The sequence below is a fragment of the Adelges cooleyi genome, unplaced genomic scaffold (genome assembly GCF_023614345.1).
Source record: "Adelges cooleyi isolate 19-005CV unplaced genomic scaffold, UGA_ACOO_1.1 ACOO_flye_CR_arks_rails_tigmint_CR_PRNA_30, whole genome shotgun sequence".
In the NCBI taxonomy this organism is placed as follows: domain Eukaryota; kingdom Metazoa; phylum Arthropoda; class Insecta; order Hemiptera; family Adelgidae; genus Adelges; species Adelges cooleyi.
In genome coordinates, this window is record NW_026095971.1 from 17,040,265 (window position 1) to 17,064,304 (window position 24,040).

General features: G+C 30.8%; 1 protein-coding gene across 23 annotated transcripts in view; it reads right to left on the reverse strand.

Moving 5' to 3' along the window:
• LOC126839085 (voltage-dependent calcium channel type A subunit alpha-1) overlaps positions 1-24,040 on the reverse strand; it is a 138,135-nt gene that overhangs the window by 39,055 nt on the left and 75,040 nt on the right. Inside the window, exon 1 of one of the 23 annotated variants that reach the window (XM_050574060.1) lies at positions 16,825-17,431. The exons of 21 other annotated variants lie outside the window; for them this stretch is intronic. Coding sequence is in view for 1 of the 2 variants with exons in the window: in XM_050574054.1 (XP_050430011.1) it covers positions 5,765-5,832 (68 nt within the window). In the remaining variant the exon portion in view is untranslated. Of the gene's footprint in view, positions 1-5,764; positions 5,877-16,824; positions 17,432-24,040 lie in introns of those variants that run through there. One more of the 23 variants, XM_050574054.1, reaches the window with a different exon arrangement.

Here is a 24,040-nt window from a genome sequence, read left to right on the forward strand (position 1 = left end):
GGCGCTGTTAGTAAGTCACTCTTTTCAACTTTCGGAAAAACACAATTTAAGTTTTTCGACTAAACGTATTACTAAGTATTAGCTTCTGTATTATTTAGCTACCATAATGAAAGCACCCAGACGCACTATGTTTTGCCACTTTGTGTAATATCTATTTTTTGGTACAAATCGACAAATTGACAAAAGTGTTGTATAGACTTTTGCCATCCCACCACAGCTGATGTATATTTCATGTAACATTGCATGCAACTTCTTGTAAAACTGCTCTGTACGTTTTCTCTGTCTTATATTTTATTCGAACACAACAATGTACTCGGTGAATGGAAATAGGTCTCGTCGACCACTCAAGACAAGACCGCAGATGAAAAATAATAATAATAACGATAAGTATAAGCCACGGTATCTTGATAAACTGTAACGGTATGTTAATGGCAATAAAAGGACCGACCGTGCACAGTGCCAGTTGGCGCTATATCGATCTCGCTTTTTATATAGGCCACGATTGCCGTCCGACTCGCATTGTCAGTGCCCAACGGTAAAATACTTACGCCCTTAGCAGTTTTTCAAAATATCAACCTAAGGCTTCCGGTCGAAAACCCCAATTCTTTGAGTTATACCGAAATACCCTCCGTGCTAGAGGCATTTAAATCAGTTCGGTTTTAGCTACCGTTTATTTTTTTAAACTCTGACGTTTAAATAGTACCACTAATAGTCACTTTTTTCTGAATTCAATGCGATGTACTTGTATCCATTGGAATATTTACAAAAACAAATCCCCTTAAAACTTCTATATATACAATAGAGAAGTTTGAAATAGTCGTTTCAACGATTTAGGTCTCGGAAATAACTAATTAGCTAAAATATATAATTACAAATGAATGTAAGGTATGTACAAATTAATGGAAATTGTAATAATAACAAACAGTAGCTATAAGCTATTGTAAAATATGTTAAATTTTAAAGATATCTCATAATATAGTGTTGACCGATATTGAACTATAATGATATTTTTATATGTATCTATTTATCTATCACACAAGGAATACATGTAAGCAGCAAACTAATGTACTCTGATAAAAATAAAGAAGCTTAAAAGTCATAAATTACATACCAATGTTAAACGAAAATTTAATTTTTACGTGGCTTAAAACAATATAATTATATATTTTATTTTCCTGTTAAACATTTTTTATACAATATTCATTTCAATGCAATCAACACAAATATGACATATTTTTAATCCTCGGTATTAACAAACTCAATCATTACATAACTGTAATTTTATCAGTTTTAAGTTATAGACAATAATATAGTACTTAAACATATAACCGTGAATAGTATTTTTTGTCAATACTTCTCAGGAAATTAAAATAAGAGTTTTTATCAGGATTTTATTGAACCTTAGAACGTTATTATCTAGGAATCAAGACTTTACATTTAAAAATATTATGTGAATTAGTATAACATGATAGTTGCACGAAATTGTTTGATAAAATGATTAACATTATTGTATTGTATAAAATTTGTGATATGAATTCTTTTTTGATAAATAAATCAAACATTTAAAGTAAATATATTTATACATTAATAAACTATTAATTAACATGTGTCCGTAAAAATTAATTCCCCTCTTCATGTAGTTGGACAATTAGTATACTAGTTGCCTCCGAGTACTATTTGAACAGCCGCCAGTGACTTTTATTTACTATGGTAATCTTTTAGGCGAAAATAACTAGTTGCTTTCCGCATTATGTAATAAATATTTTTTATTTGAACCTCCTGTTGGTATGCGACTTTAGAAAAATGTCTTTTAGTAATTACATATTTATAACAAGTAATTACTATTATATTTAATAATTTATATCCTTACAAAATAAGACCAAGTACCTTTGACTTCCATAATTATTTTGCTAGATGGTACTAGGTTAGATTACATATAGTCTAAGGTCTACAGTATACTATAGATTGGTTTCTCCCAACTGATAATTTTTTATTATTTATTAATTTTTAATTTTGTATTTCTATTTTTTTAGCTTGGTTTTGTAGAAAATAATCCTAATTGTCGATTTATAAATGCCCTCTTTTTAGTATTAATATTTTCAATAATTATTGCGAGTTTAACAGATGCAATTGTATTAGATAGATCAATAGACATTGACCGTCAAAGACCAAGGTTAAAGTAAACTTAGGTCGTTAGAGACGTTAATAGCAACGTTTCGGGTTTATAAAAAAGAAATAACATTCAAAAACACAAATAGTAAAGAAATTTTGAAGTAACAACATTTGAAGTATAATCAATATAATAATAAATTATATTACATATAATTAAAGTAAAAAGTTATATAAAGAATGACGTGGCGTTCATCTTTAGGCCACGCCTCAATCGATTATAAAATGCATGCATTTAACTTATGCGCAAACTCATATAATAGCTTTCCAACTTACTCCAAGTACTTATTATATTAAATGGGTTTTATTACTACAATTTCAAAATTACACAATTGCTACAGTACGAAGTTTGTATAAAAAAATTCAGAAAATTTGTTTTTCATACTACATTTTGTGTATCTATGTGATAGATCAGCTGTCTAAAAAAATTAATGTATAATGTTAAATGTTTAATTTAATCTTCTCTTTGGAGGATTTGGTTTTCAAATTTTTTTGATATTTTAATCGAAAAATAAAAATGTCTGTAGGAACTACTATATCAGTGAGTTCCCAAGCAGTTTTCAATTTGTATCTATGAAAAAGGGAAAGTTTTTAATGGTCGATAACCAGTATCGAATAATTATTTTGGAAGTTTAAGATAAGAAAAAGGATGGAGAAATATATTTACAGAAAAAAAACTATAAAATTGTGATTTATTTTAAGAGATAATGAGCGTCTTGCGTTAAATAGATCACTCTGTATATTTTGATTATTTACACGAAAAACCCTTGCATAAAATTTTTTGTCATTAGTTATGCTGAGTATAATGATTATAAACAAGAATAAAATAAAAATGCTCGATGAAATAGATAATTTGTCGGAAATATAAGTCGCACTGTGCTTCTTTTAAGTTCAAAGCTTGAGTGTTTACATTGAACATTATCAAGGTCAAACGTTAGGCAGACACTAAGTTTCTCACTTCAGATAAACCAAACTTTTGAAATACTGGATACGGAGAAATAACAGCGTTTTAATAGTAAAATAACTTTGATTTTGGTAGTCCGAAGCCCGCAAAAGGTCTTGAATGCTGGTTGAATAAAGGGTGTGAAAAACTTTCAACATTTCTCATGAATCATATTATGTTATTGTATTTACATCTTCGTTGTCGTCTTAATTGTACAGTGACTAGATGTACTACAGTAGATGGTCCGCCGTTCTATAGTATAACAAGTATAGAATACTATAAAAATACTATGATATTACATCGTCAGCCTATATTTCAGCAAAAAGTGTACCTCAAGTGTGCACATTTCAAAACGGAAACAATTGTTATTTTACCAAAAGATGCGTTCTATTGAATTCGTTTATTATAATGTATAACTACAAAAACCTAAAAGCATCGAATTTTTTGTTTAACGGATTTTCCGTATGTAACGCTCTGATCGGTCTAATTTTCGTTTTATAGTGTATTGTTTTTTTGAATAACGAATACTTCTGCGAGAGCCTATGCCCTTTTCTGGAAAAAGGATTTTTGATACATTTTTTATAGTCTTTCCCACAATAACCACGGTGGGGATATTATGGCACATGTAGCAGTTGTGGCAGTGTCCATCGATTTCTCATAGCGCTTAAGTAAGTGCAATAATATTATAAATAAATCCGAAAGACTGCAACCAAGAAATCAAAACATACAATTTTTTTTTCTTTTTAGACAGTAAATCTTTATTAAATAAGAAAACTACATGTATATATATAAAATATTTAATAGTGTGTATACATTACAATCAATCACGATATTAAACCTAATCGTGGAAAAACGATAGTAGACTTAATCTTGTTGGGCCCAGATGCGAAACACGAGGCGCAGATGGGACCGACAAAATAACTGGTGTTCGTTTATAGGGCCACTTCCGATTAAGCAACACTGCGGGACAACCGACCGTTACATAATTGAATTATATTGAATGTCATCATGTAATCATACATGGAGAATGAACTTGGTACAATGTACAGGGTGATCGACTTCAAGTGTACCGCTCGTTTCTTTGGAAAATATTTATGTTCACTACTAATTTTTCTTTAACAACAGATTTTTTTTACAATATTATTTACTTTCAAAAATTTACCTTTATTTTTATTAACCTAAAAGCTAAAAGCTTAATCGATTTTTGAAACTCAATTAGTACCCACATGTACATATTTTAGTAACATTTTATAATTCACAAGAAACATTAACTGATAGATTGTCATTTTCGAATTGATTATTCAATTAGTGTTGTTAACGTTTAAAATTTAAGACCTGAGCGGAAGTGCGAATAAACAATGCGTTCAGATAATAATACTACTTTTTACACTTCCTCTGGCCTAAACTTTTAAACTTTAATAATTCTAAAAGTGGTTATTTAAAACTTAGTTTAACTATAACTAGTCTAGACATAATAGTCATAGTCTACTGTCTAATCGAAAGTTTCAGCAAATTATTCTAAGTTTACAAATTTAATTAAATATAAAGGTTACCATTCAAGTTTTAAAAATTGATAGAGCTCTGGACAATACTAAGAAAGGTAAATAGTTGTAAAATAATAAAACAATTTTTTTTGTTCAACTAGATTTTTCTAAAAAAACTATAAAATAACAATTATTCTCCGAGTTAGCAAATGAATCACTTTAAGTTGATCACCTAACACCCTGTATAAATGCGAGAATTGTCCAAATTAATGAAACACACTTGTCTTGTTTATGCTATAATAACCATAAATAATATACCACAGTGTACTTGTATTATACAAGTTTAGAGTAGCAAAATACATTTTCACGAACAGTAAAATTAATAAATCGTTTAGCTTAATAACGACAGTTAGGTAATCTATTTATTCAATCGTAGCGCACTGCTCAGTTAAATATTCATACTGTTGATTGGTAGGTCAAGTTATTAGCAGGACTAGTATAGCAAACATAAAGCAGCTCACAATAAATAAATTAATAGTTTATCAATCCGTTATCGATTGAAGGTAACTTGGCGCTTAAATTTTTAATTTTTGACTCGACTCTTGAAGAGAACTTTGTTTTTGTTTACTGATTAACAACTTATTAATAAATATGTAATTATTTTAAGCTATTTTCCCTATAAATTATTTTAAATTATTTGAGGCGAAATTAATTAGTAGTTAAAAAGTATGAAGCGATAGTCACTGAAGTGAAATTGTAAAATATTATAAAAATTTATAATATTTGGTTGTCTGTGTATAAAAAAATAATATGTAAAGGTTTTTGCTGCTTTTGGTGTTACAAAATTATTATTATTATTTTAATTTGAGGTAATGAAAATTCATACACACAAGTGTTGTTTCAGAATGCTTAAATTTGTTTTTGAAGCAAAACAAAATCTCTTTTCGTTGTATTCATTGAATTGTAAATAAATTATTTAAAATAATTATTTCAAGTGTATAATTTTTATCTGGGTTTTAAATAATCTAAGGCAAAACATTTATATATAAATGATTAATTATTATTTATACACAAAATGAGGCAAATATAACTATTCATGAATCGTTCTGAAAGCGTAAGTTTGACTGGCTACTATTATAATATATTAAGAAATCAAAATTTAACTTACTCTTCGAATATAATGCTTTCATGACCGTCATAGTATTGCAAGTGACTTGGGGATAATTTATTTTCCATTTATGTAACTGGAATCTTTATATTACTTGTTTGGTGCGGCCGCCATCTACCGACTGAATAGTCAAATTAATCTAGTGTCTACTATGATAGCACCGTTATTAGCAATTTAAAACGAGTTTGGCCTTTATTGTCGTCAGCTGATATTCCGCCGGCCTACCACATGCCACTTGTGGCCAATCATTTGTACCAAAATATGTTGTATTAGGTTTTTAAAATATTTTTTTAGTTTTTGCTTGTTTTGCCTAGATTTTAGATGTTAGAAAATTTTGTTTCATCTTTGTTTTAATTAGTTAATGATATTTACTTCGGGTAGACCAATAGTTATACTATTTGTTTATTTTTACTACAAAACTTTTTCCAACTAAAATAATTGTTTTAATCGTTTAAACATAGTGTTCGAATAACTTCCGTCTGATAGTTCTTGGACAGTTGTTGGTATTGCTTCAATGAATCATTGGAATAGAGCTGGTTAGCCTGGGGTGGATCGCGATTTTGTGTTACCGAATGGTGTTTGAGTTCCAGTAAAACGAGTACGTTATTAATTGTACATTAAACGGTTAAATTTCTGTCATTATACCCTTCTGCCAAATTGTGTTAGATATGGTAATAAATTGTTATGTAATTTGATTTCGACAAGGTACGCTTGGTTTTAATCAGAATCATTGGATGTTTTTCATACGTACAGACATTTTGATAATGATATTATATAGCGGTTCTGTTTGTGGTATCGATTGGAACTTCTAATAAAACATCCGGTGGGCGACTGCGGTGGATATTTTTGATTATAATTTTTCCGTGTCGGCTGTGTATATCGATTGTATATTATTTTCAACGATAACTATATACTTATTCCGCCGTTTCTACCGATAGACCGATTTATAATTGAAAGCCAAACACAACGGCTATGAATTATGTACAACAGCCCTTTGCGGTTGTCGATGTCACGCACTTTGTACAGCACAGACCGAACTCGGTTAATGGTATCGTTAATTATTATTATTGTTGGGCCAAGATTGTCTATTTACAAACGATATTAGAAACGCGCACCGTCAGAAAAAATACCCAGACAAAGAGCGAACTGTAAGGCTATATAAATAAAGTTGTTTTAATGGGCCAAGGGTTGTGTTATCCATTAAAAAAACAAGTATTCAAAGGTGACTTAAGGCAGTAAAAAGTTTTCTAAAGATAATCATTCGAAGGTTTTTTTTTAGTGGTAGCGACTTTAAATAAGGGTCACACACGTGTAGTACGGCAACATTTCTTATTATATGATATTGTTGGTGTACCGTTCGACCGTTTAATGTGAATTAATAAGGGTTTAAATAGAAATATTGATTAAATACCTCCAGCAAGAAAATTATAATTTTGAATTCCATATACATAAATATCTAGACGTGTTAGCTCACATAATTAATCTATGTGTGCAAGGTATAAATTTTGTAAAAATAAAAAAAATACAAAAAAAAAAAACGAACTGTCTTTCAAACATTTTTGTTTCCCGTAGCTACTTACAGAGTTGCATAATATTATATGTATAGTATTATCCGAATGATAACTTTTAAATTATTCTAATGTGTGCACATCTCCGTTAAGCAATGAACTATAACTAGTAAGCCATTAAGCATGTAAAGCTGTACTATATTATATTTGTTGAAAGTTGTTTTAATTCTAGTTTAATACGTTACAAAAAATAATGTACCGCCGTAAATGATTATTTTTTTAAACAACCAATGTGTAAATTATTTTTTTAACCATCATTTACTTGTAATAACTTTTAATGATTGTGTGTAATTAATATTTGATTTAATAGTTAGTTATAAGAGTAATGTATTATTTCACAGTCGTTTACTGCATTTATTATTTAAATAGGCATGGCTTAAATATAGGTTTAAAAAGTCCATATCTTTTAAAACCTTTGAGTTCCATAAAATTTGGGTACAAAATAAAATGAACTCATTTAAGTACAAGTTTGATTGCTTATATTTTGAGAAGTCGTAAAAAATACAGACACGCTACTTTTAAATCAGTAGGGAAAAGCGGGAAAGGATATTGAGGCGATGAGGGTAAAAGGCGTTACAAAATAATACTGACTTATCAAATTATTGATAGAAACACTTACACAATTGTCGATGGGTGTTTTTAGGATATTTTAGCAAATTGCATGATTAATTAATTTTATTACTATAGGACGGTCTGGATGAGTGGAAAAAATGTCAATGTTTTTGATTTATTATATATTTTTTAATATTGTGCAAGTTCAAAATGATTAGTTTTGGAGTGTATTGGAATGTGTCTTACTGCGGTAACCGAGTACTTTCGGTTAGCGCTCTGGTTTATTATATTTTACCATTACGATTATCGAATCTACACATAGATTTGTATGTCATCAGTTAACTGAAGTATATAAATTATTTTTAACTTTTTGCCTACAAATATGTATATTATATAAAAAAATGTGGCTAGTGGCTACCTTATTGACCGCTTACACAACCTATACACAAATACATAATCAAGTCCACTCCAAAACCAATCGTTTTGAATTATTTTAGATTAATGAGATTAATTGTTAAAAGTAATTAATAAATGTGTAGCAAAAAAAAAATATTTTAGTGTAAATGGTGATTAAAAAGTATAGCTAGTTTAAAATCTTGGCTTACGTCTATCAGATCCCAAACGTCTTAACATATTTCAATACAACCACATGTTTTGCCGAACAATGTCGAGTGTTAAGTGACTTAGAACACAAATGTAAATAAATATTTTCTATAGCAATTTTTTAAACTAAGACAAATACAATAATACAAATATGTATTGGATTATTGACTTTTCGTTACATCTTGTGATGGTCATAAATTACAGGAAAAATTATTGTTATTGTAATAACCACGTTTATTATTAAAATAAAATATAATATTTTTGGATTAATGTATACGTCCGAGGAATACATGTTCACCTTACCCGTCTTCAGTGACTTTAATGGCCGTTTAAAGGTCACCTTAGTACAATCGACAGCTCAAACGTGCTACTGTAGTATACGAAATGTCGGCATAGCGTACGCCATTATCGTTATTATTTTGTTTAATCAATAATGATATTTTTTTTTATTTCTATATTGCTCGTTACGAGATAGCAGTTAAAAGATAAAAGACCTCGGTGTTTTACACAAACAATGTTTCCATTCTGTAATATAATATTACAAATGTTTTTTCTATTCAACTTGCTACTCTTAATAATAATTCTATGCATACTACATACCGTTCTCAAATATTTGTTACTCGCATAGATGGAAAAATCTATAGTTTTAGAATTTAAAAATTTAGGGCTTAAAATAACTAAACCAATTACTTTTTCTAAAGTCCTATTTTAAAGCGTTTGGATTTGGTATTTTCCATAATATTCTAAAAATCTTAAACTTGTCCACTTCAGGTTATTTGATATGGTACAATACTGTGTTTTTATAATTTACAGTTTTTGTACACAATATACACTGACAAATCAAAGGATCAGAACACGCCACTTTTGAGTCAAGCGTCTTGACCGTCAAATACATTTTGTAAGTTTATTTAAATAAAAACCAGCACACAAGGGGTTAGACTCGTTAGAGCATAGTCGATATGGACAAGTGAAAGGTCTTCAGAATGATTACTTTAACTGATGGTGATAATTACTTTTAAAAAAACTGTAAATGATAAAAAATAATAAGTTCTTATCATTTTATAGACAATACATTTGTTAAGTATACAAATAAAGAATGATAACGTACGAATATCATGAAAAATTAAAAATAAGCTACTGAAAATGTTGAACAGTCAATTGGACAAATTTATAATATCATAAAATATCCAACAAAATATTTTAGAAACAACAAAGATACAGTTATTTCCCCCCAAAAAATGTGCTTTATATTAAATTAATCACCCAGTTAGATAACAAATATCAACAAAACTCTCATAAGTAAATATATCAATAGGAACTATATTCTATGTTAAATTTAGTAAATATTTTAATTTTTTATTTGTTAACCATTTAACTAACAGACCATTTACCATAATGTCCGATTAGACGTTTTCAAACGAGATTGTATTTTAGCACCGACCGATACAGTTTTGGCATCTATTTGAAAATTCGTTTAAGTTATTCGGTTATAAAAAAGGGTTAAATGGTTGAAGGTAGAACAATGTATTTCTAGACAACAGTTCCCGAAAAACAAAGCTTTTGATGCTAGGTACATCATTAAGACAACCGTTGACATAATATTGTTAGTATTTTGTTAAAATATGGTAACGTTGTTTTCCAATTATTATGCGTGTTAAGATAAGAAAACTAAAATCGCTCGCTATTTAATCATAAATGCATTCTAAACTTACCAAAAACTTGATCAAAGTATTCTCATTTGCGTTACTAACACGTTGTATTATTTTCTCGCGTGATTTGCTTACTTACTAGAGTGTTAACTTCTTAGAACGTGCAAGGTTAATACAACGACGACCCGTGTATGCAATAAGAGTACACCGGAACATGCGAGACCGCCATGGCCCATGAGTAACATAATATACGCGCTTACTTTTCTATTTACCATTAATAATTATACTATGTACACTGAAATAACATTGTGTTATTTTATATTATATCATATACAATACGTACGTAAAGTAATCAATATATTGTAATTTAATTAATTTACTAAACAAATTTTCCGTTATGATAATTTATTGAAGTTAAGCATAGACTTCTCTACGTTCTCGAGTACTTTTTAAAGTATAATATTGACCGCTAATACAGAAAAATATGTACTATAACTTCTTTGAATCGTTCACGGTGACAGTCAAAGTGTTAAGATCGTCTCTTCCCTAAACACTCCCTATTTTTTCTTATGAATAAAAGTCCTAAAAGACATATAAGTCATAAAGTTAAGGTAATACGAGCCCGAAAGACAGATAAATTCATAATATTAGTGCCCTCACGCACGTTTATGGATTTTTTAGCCATTTAAAAAATCAACGTCATTACATAATATACCTATTGTCAGAGTCGGGCTTTGACACGGCCGCGGTACTCATCGACGCTTAGGATCTTTACTTCTCAAGTTTTCTCCGCCCAACGTCTACCCTCGTGTGCGTCCACCTTTGTCGAACACAACATACACCGTGTGCACGGTATTAAAGTGTTGCATTGCGACATACGGAGTGCTCCGTGTTGGTTTTTTACAATATATACATATATGTATATATACCGTTCTGAAACGGTTTCCATGGCTACAGACCGTGTAGCAACTGCCACAGCCGCCACGGCGGTATTCTCTGACCAATATAATAACTTCTATACATAAATATATACAACAACAACACCTATATATATTATATTTATATACATTTACTCGGACCGGTGTGTAATATCTTTATTGTCGTTACGTGTGCACCAGACGAATCGCGTGCTTAAACGTTGAACAGTAAAAAACAAACACTTTACACTTGTCGACGATTTCAATCAGCTCGACAAAAGCATCGACCTCGGAGCTGTTGTCGTGTCGAAGCTATAATATAGTGATGTAAATCCTCCTGAAAATCGCCTGAATATATATACATATATAATGATACTTAAATCTGGATTGGGTTTAAATCAGGGTTCCGTAACGTAACGAAATATAACGTTATAAACTCAATTATTTCGTTCATCAAAATATAGGTAACATAATATTAGGATATGTTTGGTGAACGTTATAATGAATAACGTTTTACATTTTTTTGGTCCGAGAACGTTATAACGAATAACGTTATAACTTTTTTTACCCCGAGAACGTTATACCGAATAACGTTTTTAGTTTATTTGCTCCGAGAACGTTATACCGAATAACGTTAAAATTTGTTTTACCCCGAGAATGATAAAACGAATTTTGCTAAGTTAGGTTAGGTTAGCAAAAATAGTGATCTAAAACTGGTTATCGACCAGTCAAAATGTTTACTACATTATTCTTTATCATTATTTTTGCTGACCTAACCTAGCTTAACAAAATTCGTTTTAACATTCTCGGGGTAAAACAAATTATAACGTTTTTCGGTACAACGTTCTCGGAGCAAATAAGTTTAAAATGTTTTTCGTTATAACGTTCTCGGGGTAAAAAAAGTTATAACGTCATTTCTAGTTAACGTTTATGAACATAATTTTGAACTGAACGAATAAATAACGGTTAACGGAGCCCTGGTCCCTGGTTTAAATGAATCCAAACATTGTCAAAATGAAATCAATTGCGATTTATAATAATGCAGAAGACCTACTACATAAAATATCTCATTTAAGTTAATTTTGGAAAATTATCAACATGACTTGATATGAAGCTAACGTTCGTATGGTTATGTACAAAAGTTAGTTGCATACAACAAAATATCAACATGATAATATATGCATTTAGATATTTATAATAATATTTTTGAGTTTTGACAAAAAGAGTGTAGGGCTAATTTCGATTTTTTGAAGAACGATAAATATGCGGTCACAAATCATCTTCCACTATGAACCAGGTGTTTAAACCAGTATGGTTGGAAGCTCATAGTTATGTTACCAGCAGCTATACATGCCTAACTTAACCACTTTAGGTCACTCAAAAAGTTTTTACTCGTTTTCTAAAAATTTGCTATTCGTGACTTACGCCTGTTCTCAAAAAACTCATTCGTTTATTTCCTACTCTTAAAATACAATAAATTAGCTATATCTGTACAAACACATGTTTCAGAAGATGCACTTTTCTCAAGACTTTTATTGAGAATTCAACACATTTCTGAAAGTCATTTAACACACAAAAAATAATGTATAATGTGCAATGTCATAAAACTCAGTTTCTAATAACTTTATCAATAATCACCCATATCATAATTTAAAAAGAAAACATTTGATATTAAGTATACTTTGTACCTACGCATAAAAGGGCATCTTCTGTAATAAGTTTTACAGGAAAAAAGTAGCATGGCTTACTCTGAAAATATATATTAGAAAATGTGGGTTTAGACTGTATCTAAAAAAAATTATACTTCTTTCCAATTGATAGTAACCTATTCAAATAAAAAATCACTAAAAATCAGATCCCTAACTTAGCTCTAAATAGTTGCTCGTCAACTCATTTTTTTTTTACATTTGACCAACATAAGAAATTTAAATTATTCATTTAAAAAATTCTAACTAGAAACCCAATAAAACATTTTTACAATAAAGAAAAAGATTCTTAAAGCTGAAATATGACACTTCGAAATCATTTACTTGATATTTCACGATAACAAAACAAGGTGTTATTGTGAAACAGCAAAAGAAGAACTCCCAATTGTATTCTGGCCTTTATGAATCTTTTTGAAATTTGAAATAATGTTGACTGGTTGTCGAGTTAGAATTGTTCACAACTTTTTTGAAGCCAAACCGATTGACAGAGTTAGCACACCCTGCCACCGCTCAAACCCCATTTGACAACGTCAAAACGGTCAAGGCCGTTTGCCCAAGAGGTCGCTCCCCTTGCGAAACGTCCCGCTTAACTACCCCAGCTAAAGCTCGTCGACCTCTTCTCCGGGCTTCCTCTCTTGTTCCTTCTACACAATACGTGTAACATTATATCACCAGTGCAATATAAACCGTAACGTTTACTAAGTTCGTTATTTGCATAATACTACAGTATAAACTACTTAAGTATATTGCTTCCCCCCGAGTTTTAAAAACTTATGGTAAAATAAGAGCAACTTTGTCTGCGTGGCTACAATATCATATGAAATGACAGAACGTCATTTAAAAACAGCTATATTATGCTAGATAACAAAATATACCCAACCTTTTAATAGCACATTATATTATTATTATATGTTCATATTATGAAGTATATACCACAAATACAGACCAGATGAGTCGTTCTTGTAAGTTAACAGTCTACATACACACTACTGTAATTGTTTAACACGTTAACAAACCTAACAGTATCACAGAAGATATTATACCTTCATCAGAAGGGACACTTATAATGTGAACAAAAAAGGAGCAACCATCCCCTGGTAAACTGTATAGTATATTGGTTTAAATTATACAAACATAAATAATAACATAATAATAAACATAGTATTAAACCATTTGTATGAAATAGTTGATAATATAAATACTACCCCGATTTATAGGGGGGAGGGTGGTTATATATGAAAAACGCTGTCGGTCAGGTGCCGAAAACTCGATCAGCGCCCTCAAAGGGTGTAGTCGACGGCTTTGAATTCAAATAATTTATGCGTACCGTCATATGTTCACGAATTCTGTTTATACTCTGCAGAATTTTTTTCACTCAACTTTTTATATAGTCCCAGAAAAGAATAACAGTAATCATATCTTGCTCAGAAAAAAAAAACACTAATTATGAGTTTTATCAATCACCTTTTTTTCAATAATGGGCATGGCCAATGGTAAAAATGTTAAAACGTTTAGATTAGCACAAAAGTTGTAAGCAAAATTTCTTCTATTTACTTATTTTCCAACAAAGTATAAAATCACATTTTTCTCAATATTATATCCATTGCCGCGTGGAAAAAATACATTGAGAACAATTGAAAGACTGCGGGGAAAAAAGATCAATGTCAATTTTTTTTGAAAATGAGATTTTGGTATCAAATTATTTGTATTGATTTATTGTATCTTTTATGCGCTCGAACCAGGGAAAAAATAGATTAGTCGAGAGTAACGACCGCCGGAAGTTTAGGCATACAGGCAAAATGTATTACGTTTTGAAATTAAAAACATGATTTTCTCAGAATGTTAAAAAATTGACATTGATCTTTTTTCCTCGCAGCCCTTCAATTGTCTATTCTACTAATAACTTTGTTCTGATCAAATTTTTATTTGTATTGAGAAATTTTAACCGGTTCTCGGTTTAAACTATTTTTTAGTCTGTCTTTGCTTTTAATATAAACGTTTGTCTTATTAGTGTGTTAAACATTTACAAGTTTTTAAAAACTTGCCTCAGGTAAGCTAATTTTTTCATCAAATCACATTAATAACAGTAGAATCTGTATTATTATACAGTTATTAATTATGTGACAAGCTTTATATATTATAATGTACATGTTTCCAAATGCAAATGGGGTTTCCTTATAATTAGCTATTTCTTAACAAAACACCATTACACTTACATAAATTGCATATACGTATGTATATATTTGTAATTTGGGTCATTAACCTGTTATTTAATATAACTTATTAAAATAAACTACACAGCATTATGTATAGCAATTACCTCATTTCATATGTAAAGATTAGGCTATAGTAATTTTTGCGTTTTAGAAAACTTAATAACAATTAATGCATACTAATGGAAATTGTTAATTAATATTATTTCCCCGGAGTTGTTTAGACATTATGTTTCTCGTAGAAATTTTAGACATTGGCTTAGTATGTGTTTTTTATCGAGGGTTAATTTTTATACCGGGGTTACATCTAATTATTAGAATTAGTATTCCCAGTACTGTTGCGCATTATGAACATTTTTTATACACAGAGTTACATTTTTAGATAACTCCCACAAAAGCAAGCAAATATTATAATACAATACTAGGCTATTTGTTTAGAACGCGGACGTTTTGAGAGACACTGAAGAGGAGCGCCAACGACGTTTGTCGCACAACGGTAACACGGCCTCTCTTACCCTCTTATCCCTTTAACTACCTCTCCTTTAGCCATACAGATCGTTATTCGGACGACCAGGACAGTGATAACGTGATAACGACATGGTGGTCATGATAGTGGTCGTATAAAGTGCTTCGTTTAATGTAAATATTGATACCTACTGTAACTCGAGTAATCTTAAACACTTTTTATTTGATATTATTATAACAGATTCATGAACAAATAATATCATTTTACTAATTAATTTACATGATTATAATAATTAACCGTCGACATTTATGAATGAACAGTTCGTTAAAGTATTTAAATGTTTGTGAACCTTCGACCGTATATTAAGCGTAAACCCTAAACCCACATTTTGATGATTTCGTTACTCTTGAAAGGTTTTCAAAGAATAATAAATAATAGATGCTATGAATAAAATTCTACTTGGCCTTCAAGTTATGTGCATTTATTATCAATCATAATTGTTACAATTAATGCCAAGGGGGCACACATAGACGGAGCTTCTATGTATATACTCATTGTCCAACGCAATTGTCTTTTGGCCTTAAAAAAATTGTTTAAACTTTTTAAGTACTCAATTACAGTTCCTTAGTGTTTGTTTTTGTATTTCAATATTATTCGTATATTATATTATGTACTCGATGGAATAGTTTTCGACAGTGTATTTTAAAATACAGCATTTGAGTACGTTTAAAAAGTACTTTTACTACACTGTATGACAAAATAATAAATATATCTATAACAACAAAATACTCAAATTCCCATAAACCAGTAATTTTATTACTGAAAAATATTTACTTTAGCTAAAAACGTTTCATACAGTATATATATTATTGTTGTACAATGAGTTTTAAACCCGTTTAGTAGTACATATTTATAGTTTGTCAAAACTAATTAAAACCATTTTTTTTTGGTTGTACAAAATCCCTGCAAAATTATTTAGTTAAGAGTAAGGTTTTTTTTTAAACGCCTCATCTTTTACGGTTATTGGCGTTTCCAAAACACATACATCACGTTTTACTATTATAACTTTAAAGTTATGATAACCATATTTGTAAATAGCCTGCATTCCATTGCATATGAAATGACTATGTACTATCTTATAATAATCTTGTATTATTCTTTGAAGAAAGTTTAGCCAACATAATTGTTGACTACGATAGTTATGACTTATGATCAAAATCATCATATTATTGAAGATTACACCGTCGGATTACTTTACTGTATTTTTAACGGTATGTACCTACTATACGAACGTTTTTGGCTGAAAACCACATCATGCCTTCGTTACTATGTTTGCATACTAATAATATTATCAATTATCATTGTCGGGTACTCGAGGAGACTGACCTTTGCTAGGTGTCCTTCGGGGTCATCGGGCCCGTCGATCATCTTATCGGGCTATCTTTGCCATTGGCCTGCTACCAGAGACCCGCACGGGCGCCAAAGGCGGTTATAGGTACCGCTGCGGCGACCGGTCGCACCCGCCTCGGGCGGACGGCGGCAACGACGGCGGCCGGACTCCGGCGTGTACGCGGTTCGAGGTGGGCCACACCGGTTTTTTTTATCCGCGGCGGCAGTAATTAAATTAATTTTTTTTTTAATTTTTTAGTCAACCAAAAAATCTATTATTATTATTAATATATCGAACGACACGCCGTCCGTATATGACTTTTATCCGGAGTGCGCGCACACCACACACCGCACTGGCGCGGACGCGTTTTATCTAGACGTGAACATGACGACGTTTGTACATTAGCCGGACGCAATAACCGCGCGAAAAAAAAATAATAATCGCGTTTTATATTTTTCGAAAATATATTTCTTATTACTAGCTCATAATTTTTTATTATTCTATTATAACCTATTATTTTTTTTTTTTTCTTATACAATTTTTTTCCCCTCTATCCGTCTGCCGTGCGCGCGTATCTCGGCCGTCACAACGCACTCGGTCCGGACTGCTGTGTGCGCGCTACTACTACCGCGGCGGCGACGGCGGCTCCTCCGGGGCGCCTCGCACACCCCTATATACACCGCGACTGGCCTCGGCCGTTCTCCCCCTCTGCGCCACGCACGAACCCCCGCTCGCAGCCAGGCCGACGGCCCCTGCCGCTAACAACGCCGCGTCGATAAGTTGCCACGTTGCCGTTTCGCTCACCGCAGTCCGCTTATACCGATATTATATAGAAATAATAATATTGTAATATACACGAATAATCATAACTTAGCGCCGTTTCTTTCTACCACCCGTATATACCTATTTCATACACACACACACACAATACCTATATAATAATATTTTAGTATAATTTCGGCTTACGTTCAGCGCTTTTGTCCGAGTTACGCCCGCAAGAATATATTCAGGCCGAACGAGAGCTTCACCTGGTCACGGGCACGTTGTAAGAAGTCACAGCTCCAACGGACGTCTCTTGGAGAAAATAACCCCCCCCCCCTCCCACTCGTTTAACCGGGTTAAAAAATTGTACAAACCAATTTTATCTAGTTAAGTACATTTTGTACTGCTTGTGCAATATTTTATTCTGGTAATTTGTCTAATTGTTATTATCTAATGTGTTCTATATAATAGTGTATTCTGTACACTTATTGGGCGTTAAATATTTTTTTAATAAATAACTAAATGGTTCGTTTTCCCACACTGCACAATGTTTCGCGAAATTGGAACGATTAACAATCGTTTAGAAACCGTTCTAACGACTTTTATATAGTTTCTGAATGATTTAGAAATAATTCCAAATTCGGGATATTGTACACTTCAGTAGCCTAGACCATAAATACAGTCAGAGTTGTAGGAATTCTTATTCGAATAAAACGTTACTCGAATATTTTTTCCACAATTTATTCGAATAATTATTTTTGTTTTCCTACATAATATACTGGTTTTAAATATTTTGTAAAATATGTAGTATGTATTATATTTAAACAAAATAATGTTTTAAAATAGAATTACTTTAAATAAGAACGCGCTCATAAACTATTAAAATAATATGTTTAAAAATTATTCAAATAATTATGTTTGGAATTATTCGAATAAAAAATTATTTGAGTAATTATTTTTGACAATTTTCAAATCAAAATGTATTCGAATAACTCTTACTTGAATAATGTGTTATCTGGTTAACGTTTTATTCGAATGATACACAACTATGGTTACAGCTTCGAGGATTTGACATAGCCGATGTCTATGATGCAGATATATTCATACACGGAACTAACTATAGCTGTACCTCCTTTCCTTGTGAATTAATTTTTTATTTAGAGCTTCACAACCGTTCAGTCAACACAAACAGTTTCGAGTTTTTATCTTAAAGCAAAATTTTAGTTCATGTACATTATAAAATATTATACTATGACAAAGATTTTTTTTTTTTTAATTATTTTTTTATTTTTAACAAATGAGTATACGCGGTCTGATTGTATTAAACCCGCCAAGAAATAATTTTTCGTCGACCTGTTCCTAGATTAGACGTTCTCATTTGTAGTTTTAGATTCGCACTAGGATCCGTCTTACTGTCGTGTTCACCCATTTACCACGTCGGACTTCTTATCAGACCTAAGTCATAAATTATTATTACATACATCTTCTCTGTAAGTGCCAGTTAACAAAGTAGGTCATTTGATAATAAAAAAAAATAATGCAATTTTCATTATTTTTTTTTTAACAAAAGTTTGGATATTGTGAAGTGTGGTAACTCATAATGATATTAAAACAAAAATCTTACCATAGATAAAGGGAACCGATTCGAAACCATAATCGATGCATACTGTTTGCTTTAATTCAGTGCTTCTTTTAGCACTCGGACTTATGATGGTGATGACAATAGTATAACAAAAACCTAAGAGAGAAGGTTCATCAGTTGCCATGGGAGAGTACGGTTTTCATGGACCATCTAATGGGAAAGGTAATACCTAAATAGCAAAGCGGGATGTACGATATGCAGTGTGAAGTAACTATTAATTATAACAAGCATTGGGAGTTAATAAAATGGAAGCACTTTTTGGTTTCTCGACCAAGGTTATTATATTGTGCCGTGGCCTTGGCAACTCAAAGTTCGTGATTCGTTTTGACATGATTAAATTTAATTTTCTTCCGCCGTCATCGCCTCCGGTTAACCAGGTGGTAAACAATATGTACTTGTAAATACTACAACGAGGGATGTTTCGGACTTGGGATCTCGTCGTCCGGCCTGCATTAAAAATATATGTTTCATTTGAGTACGTCATAATATACTCATCTTCAATGATACTTTCATTTTTCGATTTTTATTTTGAATTTTATTTCAAGCTTTAAATGTGCAAGTCGTGATTCGTCAATCGACTAAAAAATCGTTTTTCTTATAATATTCTGAAATTTCTACGTAACTGGCAAAATGAACATTATAAAATCTGCGAGACCATATTATGTTTTTTACACAATAATCTACGGATATAAAAAAACACCCACGCCAATCACTATTATAGTTAGTAAAGTGAGTAAATCGCACCGTCATAGGTAATAACCAAATCATTTGTATTGTAATCATTCTAACGTTATCATTCGCTCTTTGTGACTTAACCGATCAAGGGTCGTCTTCGGACCAGTTCAAGGGCGATCAATTATTGTCGTCTTGTATACGGTTTTACTCAGTCTTATATACTGGGCAATAATTTTGCGGCGTGGCGGACACGTCGAACAAGTGGCTCGTATATAGTCTCACTGGTGCTCTGGAACGCCGTGTATCGATTATATTATATACCACGGTCGAAGCGCGTATGAATAATACAAACTTTTTATATATATATATATATATATATATATATATATATACTAAAGAATATAATATAATAAAATATTAATTATTATACCCGCTATAATAGACGATCGGGCTTTGTAGTGACGTGACGTGTAGAAAAATAGCAGGGTGCTATTACATATAGTTCACCGACTTGAACGAGTATATTGTTTTCAACATTGGCCCGTTACACTATTGATTGGCGGCGGCAGGTCAGAAAACAGTATCATTAGGTATAAATGTGGTATAATATATATTTATATGTGTGTATACGTTTAATAAAAATAAGGTAGAAAAAATTCTAAATTCAACCATACAGAGCATATTGTGCCACAGTGTATGTGTCTAGGGAGTTCATTAACCGTGTCACGAATCCCAACCACGTTGTACCGTCGTGTGTAAATAGTTAATGGTTCCCGTATTGACCGCATCCGTATGGCGGTTAATAATTCCATTGTATGTGTGATGTGTGTGTACACTGTATACATACACTGTGTCTCTTGATCGCTTACCAAAGGCTTTTTGCATTCTGTCTGATCGGCAGAAGCGTTGTCTGAGGGGTTTTTCGTTGACATTTATCCTGGGACACCAATGGCCCAGATTAAACGAAGCTAGGTATATATTTGATATATATCTTATAAAAGAGTTATTTATTTAGTTTTAGTGCAATCAATTTTTTCTTATAGTATATCCATTTGGGCAGACATTTTTAATAATCTTATATTCAAGCTAAGTGTTATAAATTGCATTATTAAATCTTTCTATGCAAACTAGCTCTATTTTAGTTTATGAGAAACTTAATGTAAAGAATTTTACGATTATTTTACGATTATCCGTATTAGTAGATTTTTATAATACAAACACAAGCATTTAATACCTGTGACAGATCATAAACATAATACTAGGTATAAATAAAATATTAATATACGTTTACTGAATTGTCTGGAAAATTTTTGGACAAAAAAGTGTTTTATTTACCGGTTTAAATTTATGTCGTTTATTAAATATTAGTATTAAATAATTTTCATTTCATCGTCAGCTTAACAGGCATTTAAAGGCCAACGATGCCATGATGGGTTCTATTAAAAATAATAAATAAATAAAAGAAATTGAAAATTATTTAAAAAATTTACTAAGTACAAAATACATTTTGTTAGTCATACAAACGTTTGAATACACATTTGATGTACTTATTGTTAGCTTATCCTTAATTCGAACAACATTTGTTAATTTATTAAAACTAAACTTCAGATAAAAATAGTACAGTTAAAATAGTTTTTTTTAATTCGTTTTGTGATCACTTTTTTAAATTTGACTATGAAACAGTGTTAACTGGTTTTTATCATTAAGACAGACAACTTTTAGAAAACTTCATTTTTACTCTACTTTTATACTTTATTACTCAACTAAGTTCTTTTGATTTATACTACATTAAAACCTACAATATATTCCACTCGTTGGGTAACAATTAATTGACACTGAAGGAATACGATGTACTATTGGTCTAAACCAATTAAAAATGTGCAGCGTTCCTTGTTATTTATCGTTACGCTGACTTATCAAAATTGTATTTATGGAGATTATATCAATGTACACTTTATTTGGATGTATTTAAAATCAAAAGATGCTTTTAGACCAACCGAATAAATCTATAAAATTGATCACAACAATAACTAATTTATATTATAATTAATAATACTTTGTGGTCGGGAGGGAACAACATGTTTTTATTAACACTTTGTTGCGTTGATAACATAAACAAATTAGTTATACGTTATATTGTTTTGTATAGCTCAACAACAAAAATTAATGACGAGAAGTATATAAGTCTAAGCACCGTTGAAACGCATCGGAGTTTTTCTACAGCATATAGATTAAAGACTAACTGTTGACAATTCGGTGTAATTAGAATACGGCTTGTGGTCTTTTGTAAAAAAAATAGGTACCTATAGTGTATTGGTAATAATCATTAGTCATTATACACAACCCGTATAGTATTTATGGTTCAAGAAGACATTTTGTTGAAATTATTAGTTTGTAATAATTGATGAGTTTTACAGTTTCGCCGTTAAGCGTGTTATGCTAATGAACTTTTGCAATAACAATATAGGTATGTGAGCTGTGGTAACTTCTTACTGAAAATGAAAATACACGAAAACCAAATTACATCCAACAACGATAAAAAAAAAGTCATAATATTGGATGTAAAGTAGTGATGGGAAATATTCGAATAGTTTGGATTCGAATCTCAATAAGGATTCGAATCATTCGAATACTCAAATAGTTATAATAATTAATTTACAAATAACTTTTTTTCAACTATTCGAGTATTCGAATAATATTTGGAGTATTGGAATATTCGAATCTTTAAAAATTAGGTATTCGAATCCTTCGAAGATTCGAATCTAAATTACAACACTAATGTAAAGTGATGTAGCTGCCTTAAAACTATTATTAAAAAAGAGTAAAATAAGATAAAAATTGTAATTTGTAAAAATAAAAGTTGATAAAAATATAATGTTTATAATAAAAATATTAAAAATGAATTAATAAATATAATTAATAGTTAATAAAAATATGCAGTTGATAAAACTGCATCGTTCGAACATTGAGCAGATTCACAAGATAACCATTGTGACCATTTTTGAAGTACAAGTTTTTTGACCATACAGAATTTGACGATGAAGCTATTTTATCGCCCCATGCCTATTCGTCTTATAGCTGCTTATCAGGTTTTTAAACCATTAGTTAAAAATAATTTTCAAATGACACTTTGAACATAAATGTTATTTTTCATTTGTTTCAATAATCACATAAGGAAAACGGTAGTTATACTTATCCGAGCTTTGTACAACTTCCGAGTTCGACGGCTATAAAACATATATTATGAAACTTTCTGGCTGTTTCCCTTAGTAATTGCAGGGAGCCGCCACGCCGTCGATATAAGTATAGTGCTTCACTCGATAGTTTCCCCTCCGTAAGCTTTAAGTTTATTAATAAAAACCGGGTGACTCTGACGTATATTATAATAGGACTTAAATGATTAATAGCTCGTTCCACATAATCTTGTACGTACATAAGACCGACAAATATGTATTATAATATGTAATGAAATATGTTATTTGGATTTATCAGCAACTGTTCTTATTATTCCTTCTCTTCACCCTTCTTTCTCTTTATCACTTTATAATTAGTATAATATCTGTAACGTAACGTAATATAAAATTCAATCGCCGAAAAAGATATCCGTAGTTAAAACAAAAATAATTTGGCTTGGATAATCTCTAATATTATATATACTACAATACCCAATATATGTACAATATAGACCTTATTTTTTTTATTACCCGCAATGCGATTGGCCGTTTGGTCGGAATTTGTTTTGTGACCGCTGAGTAGGCATAAGTTTGTTACAGCCTACACTACAGTTGTATACACACACGTCAAGTACACCGACAATAATAATAATTGTTTACAGCAAGTCACGTTGTAAAGCGGTAGTCGAAAACAATAAATATTGATTATTATATAATATTTAATAACAAAAATTATTTTAGGCCTGCAAATTTAAACTGTCAAAATTAAACCGCATAAACTTTCTTAATCAACCTGAAAAAACCACTATACCTACATGCTTGCCAATAATGGCTTCTGTGGTTAGACATTTTTAATTACAACTTTAAAAAAATATATAAAACTTTACATTCATATTTTCGTATTGGCCATTTTCAGAGTTAAAACAATCAATTCAAATTTGACTTAAGCAAGTTGTTTAT